Source organism: Mauremys mutica, chromosome 1, assembly GCF_020497125.1.
Source record: "Mauremys mutica isolate MM-2020 ecotype Southern chromosome 1, ASM2049712v1, whole genome shotgun sequence".
Taxonomy (NCBI): Eukaryota; Metazoa; Chordata; order Testudines; family Geoemydidae; genus Mauremys; species Mauremys mutica.
The window spans coordinates 327,475,909-327,489,693 of NC_059072.1; the positions used below are offsets into that span (position 1 = coordinate 327,475,909).

Consider the following 13,785-nt stretch of genomic DNA (forward strand, 5'->3'; position numbering starts at 1 on the left):
CGCCACTCCACTCTTCAGAGGCACGTCCTTCGCTCTGAGAGGGACTGAGGGACCCGCCGCCGAATTGCCTCCGAAGGCCCAGATGTGACGCCCCTTGGTATTGGCCGCCCCAAGCACCTGCTTCTTTAGCTGGTGCCTGGAGCCGGCCCTGTTCAGAGGGCTAGCAGTCTGGAAAATGGCAGCATTAAAAGGGTTTAAACCATTTGTAGCACGGAGAGGAGAGTGACAAGGGAGGTGCCTAGGAAAATATTTTGCCCTTGTTTCACTAGTCCTGAAAAATGACAGTCTTCTAGCAATGACAAAGTTCTAAGAAAATGAAGCATATGGTCCTGAACATTTACACATGGCTAACAATTAGATCTTATTACCAGTTCTCTCATTCCTTCTTGAACTCTGAGGTATACATTCTCAAAGGCCTTTTGCTGGAACTTCAAAGGAAGAGCTTTTGGTAATCCAGAAGAATCTCTCTGTTTCATATCTTGGAACAAACTTAAAATAAAACACGGACAACAGTTATTTAACCTAACAATTAATCTTCAGAACTGGTGTATATTTTACATGGTAAATATTAGGATTTCTTTGTTTTGAGGGGCAGAAGGTGGTGTCTGGAGTCCCCATTTTTCAAAGGCCTTGTATTGAGTCAACCCTTCCTCCATCCAAAAATATTCAGATGGAAGTATGAGCATTTGCTGGGTGGCAGGGAGAGGAATCATTTGAAAGTGTCCAGTCCCTGTTAACCAGGGAGCAATGGACCCAAAATCTGTTCCTCTGTCACTGTTGTCTTTACCTCATGGAGCGTTGCAAAGATAAATTCATTAATATTTGTGAAGAGTTCTTCAGAAGCTCCCTTATTTAGGCAAAGGACAAAATCATTGCTTGTCTAGCACAAGGCATCACATTATTTACAGTACTTAGTCTATTTTTTCCATGAAGATAAATATATCTACATGAAGGGTCTACACACAATGAGTTTAACACAAATCTTTACTATAACATACAGTACTGCAAATTTACACAAGTTTTGAAGACCTTAGTCAATATAAATGGAAGGTGCCACATTGCCTTAAGACAGCCAGGTGTTTTTATATCTTTAAGAACTTTGGGTAGCTACATAGCATGCAAAAGAGAAAAACTGTCTATTATCCTTAAATACACTGATTTAATTATCTAAACAAACTACAAAAAGATCTAGGTTATCACCTGGTTATTGACTTTGCAGCAAGCATGCAAACTTGATGGTGGCTATCTGCGAGGAAATGTGGGAAAGCATCACTCACAGGCAGATGTTTATCTCTTACATTAAGCACAGCCCAATTTGAATGAGGATCAGCCTGAAGAAAATGAACATCTCTTGTTAAATATGTATGGAATTTATACAGAAATGAACACTGGATGTACTTGTTATACTGATGAATGCAGTAGCTCTTTCTACACTACTTTCAAGCAAACATTGAGTATTACACTTACTACACCAGTAATACTCAGACCGTGGCTCAAGAGCCAAAAGTGGCTCTTTAATATGTTACCTGTGGCTCCTTGCAGCACATGACATTAAAGTTATTAATCTATCTGGATGCTTTTACTATGTTATTAACCAATTAAGTTATTTATTTGCACTGTTATTAATTTACTTGCTGCGAGAATAATATATATTAATTAATATAAATATAAACAAAATATTTCACCGTCATACAGTTTAAATATGAATAGTACTTATAGTAAATAAAACAATTAATTCATACTACTGTGGCTCTTTTGGGAAATGTTGATCGCTAATTTGGCTGCTGAACCACTAAGATCTGAGTATCAATGTACTAAACTAACATCAGATAGGAAAATATGGCTCACCTCAAGTAGGGCTTTCATGCAGTTCAGTAGGGCCACTCTTACTGGAGCCGTACATCTCCCTTCCTTTGCCAAGTGCCTGAAACAGAAGCCATTTAAATACCTATTACAAGCTTAATGTCAGGAAAAAAAAGTCTTAAGACATTACTCTCTGCTCTTTGTAATTCATTCTTAGATGCCTTTAAGTAATCCTTCTGACCTGATTAGCAAGCACCTTTTCCCCCAGTTTTAAAGGACTATTTATTTTCTTGTTTGTGTATCAATATCATAAATACTGCTTGGAAGAGCATTTGTTAATTACTGCTATAAAGCCAGCAAGGAGAACTGTCTCTTTTTTCTCTCAGTGAATTCTATTTAATTACCTTGGCAATGGACTACAGAATTTAAAAAACTCAGGATTCAGAAATCACTGCCCATCATATTGATGTTTGGGTCTAAGTTTACCTTTCAACGTGCCTTTAAACTATCACTTAGTGGCTATGAGGATCTGTGATCTAATTTAATATAGAACTGGTATCTAAAAAGATTCATGTGGGAGAAGTGTACAGACTAGATAAACTCATGGCACTACTGACAGCTGGCCCCACAGCAGCATCACAACCTTGAATAGGTCATCAGCCATCAAGCCAAGAAACAGATTACTGCATAAAATAAATAAAATGTACCAAAATGCTCCCACAACAGTTAAAAATTGTCCTTGGACTTCCCCTGTTTCTTCAACATTTGGGTTGGCTTGGCCCAACCCCACTGCTGCAGGAAGTAGATTATTTAGAATTGCTTTACAAACTTCTTGATCTCGACGATACAAGGAACACACGTCACTGGGAAAGAAAAAAGAGATAGCTTTAGAAGCCAAACAGTAGAAAAACCAGATAGCTGCTGAATAAAATATTTTTATTAATATATAACTGATGTTATTTCTTACGAAAGAGGCTTGAGAAGCAGGAGAAGATCATCTTCTGGCAACAAATTTTCTTCAGTTGGGAGTTCCTTCAAAAGGACTAAATACTAAGGCATAATTAAAAATAGAACACATTAGTAATATTTTTATATACACACACTAAAACAAAATAATAAGGATAAGCATTTTCAATGGCTGTTAAATGCTTTATGTCAAATATTTTTGTCAGTTCTTACATGGTTAGATAATCTGACATTTGTTTCATGCAAATGAATTATTTGATGCACAATAAAATGGGTAATTAAATCTCATATTTTGGCATATAAACATATCAGTTCTAGTAGTTGGAAAGGAGTTCCTACACTCTGTCCCAGAGAATAAGACTGCACAATCTCCAAGCCACCTGCTAATGGTGAATACTGAAGGCAGATACCATATGGACCAGCAATCTACTGTCTGGGTTCTGACAAATCCTATAAGCTATGTAAAAAAATTTAAATCTTCAGAAGTAGACACTATGAGTTCTTCTGAGTGGACTGAGTCCAAGAGAATGGCCAGAGAATGTGTGTATGACTTTAAGAGATAGTGCTTATGTACAGAGAGAGAACTGCTGAAACAAGAAGTTTCTCAATATCACACTCACCACTTGTAGATGCAGTGATTTAGCAGCATCAAATATACTTTTATCAATTAGCATTAACAGCTTCCGCCGTATGTCAGGTGCTCTGAAGCAGACTGTATGGATTTGTGCTGTAGTTACACATAGACACAAGAGCCTCAGAATTTCAAGGAGGAGTAAATCCTGCTTTGTCAAATGTTCTTCAGCTAATGGGCTCATAGCACCTAAAAAAAAGGTTCTTGTCAAGTACAAAAAAATGCTTCTTCTAGGAAAATAAAAGTTATATTAAAAACATGATAGAGCTATGTGCATTTATCAAGTTAAATTATGTTCTCAAAAAAATGTAAGACTGGCAGCCTTGAAGTTTCTTATCTACAGAATAGATACAGTATGGACAGCACAAGCTGAAGCTTTCTCTATCTGGAGTGAGGCCCCTGTTCTAGAGCGACCGCCTCTAGAAACAGAAGGGTATTTTGCACTCTCTATATCCAGACATACCCTAGGCCTCTGTGCGAAAACTGGCAACCAGGGTATCAACAGAACCATTTGTTATGTGTTTTTTTGTGGACACTTGCCCACTCAGAATTTGGTTGAGACCACAAACAAACGTCCACAATTTTTACAAAGCCCACCCAGCAAACCTAAGGTGATGACAACTGACTCTATACTACTGACCGCGTCCAAATTTGTGACCTAGAGAGAATGGCTCCATATACATGCCTATTTTCTCTGATGTCCAGAGCTGCTGCCACTGCTACCAACCCCAGTGTTTACTATTATTTATCGAATGGTCTGGACGAACTAATTCCAGAGGTGCTCATTCAACACAGTGGACTAAGCAGACAAAGAACAGTTTGAAGTATTAGCATAACAAAATGATTTCTCCCCTCCAAAATAAAATAGAAATCATAGTCCTGACTAAGGCATAAGGTGAGCATCTTAAGCAAGAATTCAGATCAGTTTTCAAAACAAAACATGATACCACTGCTGGTGCCAAACCAGCCTGGTAGGAAAAAAAATCTGTGTCATGGATAAGGAAAGTGCCAACTATTTTGCAAGTCTGGATATGTGAGAAAGCTGACCGTGCCAAAGACGTGATAGACCTACTCTGCAAGAAAAGAGAGACAACTAAAATAGAACCAACTACAATGCACAAGAAAATATCCTGGAACTGGGTATGAAGGGACGTATGGACTAGTGATTAGACCACTAGAGTGGGAGTCTGGAGACTTGAGCTCTACTCCCTGCTCTGCCACAGGCTCACTGTATGACCCTGAGCAAGTTATTTACTTTATCTGCTTCAGTTTTACCAACTGTAAAAAAGAATAGTAATTTCCTCCCAAGGCTTTAGTTAATGTTTGTACAACACTACTGAATTGCTAAGACACAATTATTGTTCTGGAGGCAAATGGCTCAGCTACAATCCCAGCTATTGTAATGGTCCAATATATTGCCTAACTGCGATGTGAGACAAGTGGGCAGTGTAAGACTGAAAAACACATGTGCCCTACACTTATGCAAACAATTCTGGACAGAAAGCAGACTTTCACTTACCAGTTACGCTTTGCATCTCCCCAGACTCATTTGCATCACCAAAGTCAGTGATATAGTGATCATCAAATCGGTCCAAGGCTACCTGGTTATCTACTTCCATTGCATTCTTTTCAATATTATCTTCCATTAGGTCTACTTCTCCAGCATCACTCGGTTTGCCAGTAAAGACCATCTAGCAAAAGCATCACATTCTTGTAAATTTTATTTTGGTGGCTGAAGATGCCATATAGGTAACAGAACATGGAAACAGACCAGCATTTCCTTGTGAACCAAACAGTGTGAGAAAGGACATGGGATGCTAAGATCATGAATTTACTCACTTTAGTAGTGTGCACACCTTGTGGGTGAATGAGTTTTTTAAAATTAATACTTTTTGCTATATAAAATGTGTTCATTTTGCTATTATCTGGCCTGACATTTTTCCACTTCTCTGCTTCCTCTACCTGTTCCATCATGTCCTAAATCTAGTTCTTTGTGTCCAAGGGTGTCTTCCTGTTACTTGTTTGTATATTGCCTAGCACACAGTAGGGTCCTAATCCTTGACATGGCCCCTTCAGCAGTATTGTAATACTCACAATAAATAATAATTATAATTGTAGTTAATCTCATTGAAATCTCTCTTTGCACTTCTGTGCAACCTACCAACTAAAAGTCATCAACTATGAAGCATCATATTTACTTCAGCCTTCTGCGATAAACCCATCTTCTAGTTAGCTGGTGCACTGTGTGTGATTTGAACTCTTTTCTTTAGATGGTGAGCTCTTTGGGAAAGAGACTGCTTTCTTTTCTGGGTTTCGTAGAATGCCGACTGCATCGTTAGCACTTAAACATCAACTTTACTTTAGAAACTGGCAAACTTCTGATTAGAAAGAAACTAGAGCATGACATAAGGACTCCCCAAATAATTACCGTTCAACCAACTGGCTGACAAGCTAACAGTGGTGAGACTGTCAGCTTCTCCTCAGGCAAAATACTAAGTATGTTATTTATTTGGATAGGACACCCACCTAAAGGTGCATTGGAATTGGATGAGGATACACGTTTCAAGGTTTTTACAAAACTTAATGATGCCACATTCTGTTACCTTGCTACTAAGAGCAGGAAAGAAATGTACATATTTGAAGAATTCAACATCAATGTGTATTTTTCAAGCACCTTTAAAGAGTTACTTTCACAGCAGAAAAATCCTTCATCTTTTCCAAACGCAAACAAAAATTTAACATTAAAAAACAGATGAGCTTAATACAATGAAAAAGAAATGGAAGCAAATTCTTATGTGCTTGCAGCTCCCAGATTTGGCCTTGATTCAGATCTGGTACATGGACAAGTATTTCTGGCATTTATTATCAAATCAATTACCGAAAAAGCATAGGTACAAGCTAGTGCAAGAGGTGATGCTGTAAGATGTATGGCTGAGTAGTAAGATGTGCATTTTGACTATCTTAAGAATAAATTAAGCTGTTTGTGGATGTTAAAATAACTGATCAAAAAGCTATAACTACTTACATAAACTTTAAAATGTGTTCTATTTTTCATTCACTTAATGAAAGTGGGGGTTACAATTATTATTTCTATAGCTTTATCAGTGTGCACTTTTCATTCACATAGTATCAAAACAAGGCTTAAACAATGTAACTAAATTTTGGATGCAAGATTAGTATAGTTCTTTGATCAATATTTTTTCATTGTTCACACATGTAGGAATGATCCACACAAACACTACTAGTTAGAAAGGCCCTTAAATCTGATATATTTTTACTGCCTAATTTGTTTTCTGTAATAAAAATCACATTCGGTTTGTCTCTGAGTTATTTATACTGTATAAATAATCCTCATGCAAAGAAACATAGCATTTAGAGAAACATACTTACCAGATGTTTGCAAATATCTACAAGATCATTCATCATCTTTGATGTTAACAAACTCAGGAATAAGCCTGATAAGATCTTACTTGGACTGCTCTGTCAGAAAGCAAAATATACAGACCAGTTATCACAGTACATATAACATACTCTGTTCTTAGAAAGGAACTGGATTTATTCCATACTGTGAATTCATTAAAGTAAGCAGATAATATTAAAAATACAGATCCAGATGCCAATCTCTGAAGCGTGTCATGCACGACAATTTATCTTGAAAAATCCAAAATGGAACATGTCTGTAAGCAAGTTCAGATATATTACTAATCAAGTAGAAACGTTTTTTTTCTAAAATGTTGTCATCAGTTTGGCTGGGGGGTTTTTTTGGTCAGGAAGAGGTACTGTAATCTCTCTCATCAGTGTCATTTTGGATAAGTCACTTTTTAAAAACTCCAATGAGAAAACAAAAACATTAAATATAAATCAAAGTTTTTTAAAAAAATCACGATTGCTTAAAAATGTATTCCTCTTATATACCTATTTACTGCATTATCTTGAGGAACAGTCATGGAATGAGTAGAAGCCTCAAAGATATGTAAAAAAAGAAAACATTCTATTAAAGTATTTGTAAGCAGGAGCTGCATCCTAGTGATGCTATAGTTAAAGCTGAGGAGGATTTCAATATAAAATCTTTATTTTCAAGGGGTTTTTTGGGTGCAAATATTCATTCCAGGAGCTGTTGCAAGGAGTGGCTACAACTTTAACCTTTATGCAGCTAATGCAACACAGTGCACCTTATGTTGCATTAAACTTTTTTTACTGAATGATAGCTGTGGCAGTAAATATTATAGCTAAGGTTAGCAGCCTGCATTCTAGCCCCATTTCGGTTTCTCATAACTTTCTGAAACTTTTTTTGAGCAAAAATTGTGCTATGCTTGGTCTCTGCACAGAGATTATTTTCAAAAAACGGGTCCCTTGTTTTTGAGCACAGGGAGTTAAAAAACACCTCTCTCAATTATAAAAATAATTCTGGTAATTTTTTTAAATAGTCATAGAGCCAATCTGTGGGGACTGAAATATCCTGCATTGGTTTTGATCTGACAGGTGAACATCTGAAAATTACACATGGATCACATGCAGGAGATTTTTTTCTGAGGAGTTCAAAAGCTGCACAGCTAAGGAGCGGTTTGTTTCACATGCATGCATAGCTAACTTAGCTGCATAGTGACAAGTTGAGAAGTCCAATTAAATAGAATATTGCAAACAGGAAAATACAGTGGGGGTTGGACTTATGCTAACACTGTCATTGCATAGCCTGGCTCTGCAGACTGTGGCACAGCTGCTAAGGTGAAGGAGAGGGGTTCCTTCCTGCATATATTAGAAGATGCTGGGATGTACATACAAATGTGTTAAGAACATACTAAAGTCCTCATCGAAATGAAGTTGACAGAAAGACTCATTGACTTCAATGGGTTTTGGATCAGACATTATACTCCCTATAATCAGGCTGGGTCAAGTGCACACTGAATTTTTACCTCATCTTTTGCTGATCATGTAAGCAATGAAAGAGCTAAATAAAGGTTCCTTTGACTTTGTAAGGTGTACTGGACAGAGCCTCATTTCTGATGCACCTCAGGATATCTGAAGCTGGGTGAGGTGCAAAACTGAGTGCCAACTAAGGTGGATAGACAAGGGACTCCCTCTTATAAACACTAGTCATGTCTCACCAAATACTGATCTAGTTATTAAATTTATTCTCACCATTGTCCATTTATTGCTACCTAAAATATTTTTGAGTTTCTAGAGAGTAAAGCTCCTTTTTATGTTTTATCCCCTCTTTTTTGCCTAGGAAATTCTACATAAACGATGAGGGAAATTTTCAAAGGGTCAAATGGGAGTTGGGAGCCTAACAGCCATTTGAAAATCTCCCTGTAAGTGAAAAGAATGTTAAAATTGCATAAATAAGCATTCGAAATTCAGGAAATGCTATGGGTTAAGGTTGCATGGTTGAGGTTCTAAATTAATTCTGGGCTCTGCCCTCTTGTGTGCATGCTCTATAATACAGTATTTAATTTCATGATAAAACACTAGGCCATACCCTCAGCTGAATCATATCAGCATAGCTTTGCTGACTTCAATGACTTTATAATACAGCCTTTAATTACATAATTTATATGATTTTCAACAATAGATTTTTTCCCCCAATGCTGACTTCAACAGAGCTTGTAGCTGACTTAATGGAGCGTCATCAGTTTATACCAGCTGAAGATCTGGTTAATTATTTCTCAAATATTACATCATACAATTTTTCTATTACTTTAGATATAGGTGTAGACCCTTGCAGTAACATGTACTACAATGCATATGCCAGACAGGAATGATTGTAATATACTCTATCAGATATATATAGTACTGTACTTACTACAGATTAAGTATAAGAACATAAGAATGGCCATACTGGATCAGACCAAAGGTCCATCTAGCCCAGTATCCTGTCTTCCGACAGTGGCCAATGCCAGGTGCTTCAAAGGGAATGAACAGAACAGGAAATCATCAAGTGATCCATCCCGTCGCCCATTCCCAGCTTCTGGCAAACAGAGGCTAGGAACTTCAGAGCATGGTTTTGCATCGGAACAATACTGAATATTTATTAGCACATAAGGCCTCCTAAATTCACAATTCATAGCCAACTGCCTGATCCTCTTAATTGTATCTAAGAAAGAATGTTCTGCTGGTTGGCGAGAGAGGAGAATAAAAAGTACATATCTTAGTGAGTAGAGAACTTATGTTTAAAAAAATCAGTCAAAAAGAAACTGATTGATTATGATAATGAAATTCATGTATGCTTAAAATAAGGACTTAAGATTATGGAAAAAAGTACTTTATATTGTACTGTATTTGAGAAATAGCATGCAATTGAAGACTACTGTAAAGCATGCTCATAAGGAGGTAGAGTTGAAGTTGCATATTATTGCCTTAACTTTGGCATTTCCTGATATAACTGTGCAACTTTAATGTTCTAATAGTTTTTTTCCCTATGCAATACATAATTCAGTAAATATGAAAGAGAGAAACATCTCAGAAGCTTGCAAAATACATTATTATTGCTTTTTTAAAGTTACAATTCAGTTAGATATATATTACAGAATAAAAATAATGGACAAACATGATTTTAAATATCCTACCTTGGTACAATTACATAAGCAGTTGGTACATTGTGTTATCAAAGTCCTCAGCAAGATGATCCTAGAATCTTCATTTAGTTTATTTTTAGACTGAGAAATGCTTTCTCCAACATAATGTATGAGAGACTATTAAAAACAGAAATACAAATACAATGTAGCGAAAATCTCTCAATCACATATTTCCCTTATTTAAATGCATGCACGCACGTACGCACAGACATATGTGGTTCTGCTGCACATTTAAGCTCCACTGTTCAGGTCACGAGTTAGTAGTTTTGGGGTGGAAGGCTTGCTTTTTTTCTCCATTTTAAACATTCATTGCTCTCTAGAAGTGATGAACTGACCACACAGACCTGATGGAAATTCAAATTTTCTAATCACCGAAGAAAAACATGGCATTTCTCCATATTGCTCTGATATTGTGCTTCAACTCTGACGCAAGGCACCACCTCTAGTCATGAAAAGATAATTCAATCTCCATGTGGGTTCAGTCTTTGACCTTCTTGCTCAGATTCCCAACAAAGAAGTTAAACAGTTTTATTAGTGATGGTGGCTTTATATATACATGGCTACTAGTGAATCAGAGCGGGACTACCAAATAAATTCAGATAGTCAAACTGCTCTCAGTGACTAATTCACTACCAATATGGATAGATCTGAACAAGTGACCTAGAGGTGAAAGGTGCCATTAGCTTATTAACAAACCCCTTAGCTATCTGGACCCTGATCATTTTGATTTTTTATATTTTCCCAAAAGCAAGTAGGCAAAATTTTAATAACTAGAATATCTTCAATTGCAAAATAATTGTAGTTTTAGTAGTGTATATGTAATTTTAGCTATGCCTAGTTTTCATTACAGTTTAAAAAAAATTCTATGAAAATGTTTTAGTAATAGTGAAAAAACTAGTCCCTATAAATTAAATATTCATTGAATTCTGTCACCTACTGTGATTTGTTAAGCAGAAACAAGTGTTTTATATTTTGAAAATATGAAAATACTCATTTGTAATAATTATTCATCATTTTAAAATAATTGAATATTGTTTTCTTTACAGTTATCAAACACATATTATTACTAACCTTAGCTTTATGGAACAATTCTGATTTACATGCATTCTCTTCAGTTAATGTGCCAGCATAGCAATAGCAGCTAAGAACACCAATCAAGAGACTGACACATCGGACTAGGTGTTCTGCAGTAGTAGACTTGGAATAAATCTAATACATAATATAAATACATCATAAATTTTATATTAAATGGTGCTTCATCAGCTTACAGAGCTATTAATGGTTCTTTTTATGCTTTAAATTTTATTACATTAATACTTCTCTTCTATACTGTACATCCTTTCAACAAAGGATCACAAAGAACTTTACAAATAGCTTCATTACACTCCTGTAAAATAGGAAAATATTTTTATCTGTAATTTAAAGATGGGCAGATGTAGGCACAGAAGTTATGTGATTTGCTCAAGACCATTGGAACATCCAGGAATAAGCCAGTTCAAGAAGAACAGTAATATACTAACAGTGCAACCTTGTCTTTTGAATGTTTTTTGGAACATTCAAAAATTACAATTATTTTTCTTCCCAGGCACAAGCTGATCGTCACCACTAAGGTGAAATCCTGGCTCCACTGCCATCAGTGAGAGCTCTAACATTTACTGAATTGGGCCAGGACTTCACCTGAGGTGTTTAATTAGGTACCTCAGCAAAACTCTGAATTATGGAGGGCAGAAATTGTATGGAAGGAGAAAAATGGCCAAACTTGTAATTTTATGTATACTTCTCAGTTTGCAGATCATGTAACTATTTCCCATGTAACTTGTTTGGAGTATTCTGAAGAGCATTATAGGGAAACAAACATTTGTCTACTTCATTTTGTAGGAAATATTAAAAATTGTCTTCAATTCAATTTTAACAGGAAAACTGCTAAAGTTCAACATGCTCTATGACTTTAAAATACAGAAATAAGCAGAACAAACGTGGACTTCAATGCTCATTTCTAACTCACCTCAGAAGAGTAGCTGTTTAAAAGCTGTTCTGACACCACTAACAGACAGTGCTCCAGTGTTTCCCTATGGTTTTGGTTGACAGCAAGTCCTGAACCAGACAGATTTTTATCTGCAATGTTCACTGCAAGGCTGGTGAAAATAGCCATTTCATCAAAAGTTGTCTGTAGATACAGCTCTTCAATTTCCAAAAAACTGACTTCTCCTTTGTCTTGTGTGTGTTGCACACTTGAAGAAAAACACATTACTCTTATTGTGACATCCTGTTTTACTACCTGTACCTTTAAAACCATTATTTAAACACAAGAAACATAAGCAGAAATAAAATGAAATTTTTATTTGTGCCTCTAGTCATTTCTTTTGCTCTCTCATTTCTCAGGTTAATCTCACTAAGGAATGGTTACTTACTATTTTAATCACAGTCTGAGATGATTATCAAGATGAATCTATATTGTAGATCAGTGGCTCTCAATTGGGTCCAGGGCCCCCCTGGGGCCACTAATAGGTTTCGGGGTGGGGCAGTGTTAGAATCGCTGGGGCTCAGAGCAGAAAGCCGAAGTCCCGCCATGTGGAGCTGAAGGCCGGGGCTGAAGTCAAAGCCTGAGCAACTTAGCTTTGCGGGGCCCCCTGTGGTGTGGGGCCCTGAGCAATAGCTCTGCTTGCTACTCCCTAATGCCAACTCTTTCTTTTATATGCAGAAAATAGCAGCTGTGGCACAGGTGGGCTGGGGAGTTTTTATAACATGCGGGGGGGGGGGAGCTCAGAAAGTAATAGGTTGAGAACTCCTACTGTAGATGAAATGTGCTCACAACTTTGGTGTGTGACCTTGGAGCATTCTGGAAAGCAGTGTGCATCATGGCAGTGTGCGCCACCTCCCTATGTCCCCCCCACAACACCCAAGGACATACATTGGGGAGGCATTGGAAGCTGTGTCCAACTCCTTTCACTAAATCAAGTTTTAAGACTGTAAAGTAATGGGGAAGAAGGGTGAGTACTGTGGATCCATGACAGTAATTTCTAATTAGTTGGGGGCTTTTTAAAAGGATTTTTGTTTTTTTTGGCAATTGCTTTACTAAGATATATTACTGGTAAGAGAGATGTTATGTAACCTCTTCAGGGAGGAGATGTTGTCTTCATACCTGTCTAAAGCACCTAACCAGACTGTAGATGCTCTATTTTTACAATGCCCAAAAATGTGCTAAATACTTTACAAAAATGAACATTAAAAGATATGTGAGAGACAGGAAAACATGTGTTCCATATCTTCAGTGTTTGCTGGAATGACAAAAATCTTTAATGCTACCTGAGCCAAGTAGGGGGAATACAGAATATCAACGAGGATATGGATTACTACTTAAAAAAAAACAAACTGGTTCAACCCTAAAAATACTGCCCCTAAATATGAGGAGCATACTATCTGTGCTGATTAATTTTAAACTTACCACTCAGTAGCATTTTGGAAAAAGTTCATTGCGGCTCTGCAGTTCTTCATAGTCAGGCTCACAAGAGTTTTCTGCAGCACTAGATGAGGAAAATCACTGTAAAGAAATTTTTTTTTTAAACCCAGAGCTGAAATTTAGGTGAGAAACATCTATACATATTAGGTGATTATGACTCCAAACTTCAAATCTCAAACCTAACCTTAATTTTGTACATTAGAACAGGACTGGGTATCAGGACTCCTGAGTTCTATATACATTACTCCTGAGGGAATTCTGAGCAAAAAAAATAAAACTTCTGTGCCAAAAAAATAAAAATACTGTGCACAATATTTTAAAATTATGCGAATTTTATTTGTCAATAAATAAAT

The 13,785-nt window shown here is 36.7% G+C and overlaps 1 protein-coding gene across 1 annotated transcript in view; it reads right to left on the reverse strand.

Moving 5' to 3' along the window:
• The window catches only part of ATM (ATM serine/threonine kinase), a 111,929-nt gene that overhangs the window by 69,181 nt on the left and 28,963 nt on the right, over positions 1-13,785 (reverse strand). The window contains exons 12-23 of the mRNA XM_045018371.1: positions 13,418-13,513; positions 11,978-12,203; positions 11,044-11,181; positions 9,964-10,089; positions 6,791-6,880; positions 4,920-5,091; positions 3,390-3,589; positions 2,771-2,853; positions 2,511-2,666; positions 1,849-1,924; positions 1,201-1,331; positions 369-489 (exon numbers count right to left, since the gene is read on the reverse strand). Of these exons, the coding sequence (XP_044874306.1) occupies positions 369-489; positions 1,201-1,331; positions 1,849-1,924; positions 2,511-2,666; positions 2,771-2,853; positions 3,390-3,589; positions 4,920-5,091; positions 6,791-6,880; positions 9,964-10,089; positions 11,044-11,181; positions 11,978-12,203; positions 13,418-13,513 (1,615 nt within the window). The remainder of the gene's footprint in view (positions 1-368; positions 490-1,200; positions 1,332-1,848; positions 1,925-2,510; positions 2,667-2,770; positions 2,854-3,389; positions 3,590-4,919; positions 5,092-6,790; positions 6,881-9,963; positions 10,090-11,043; positions 11,182-11,977; positions 12,204-13,417; positions 13,514-13,785) is intronic.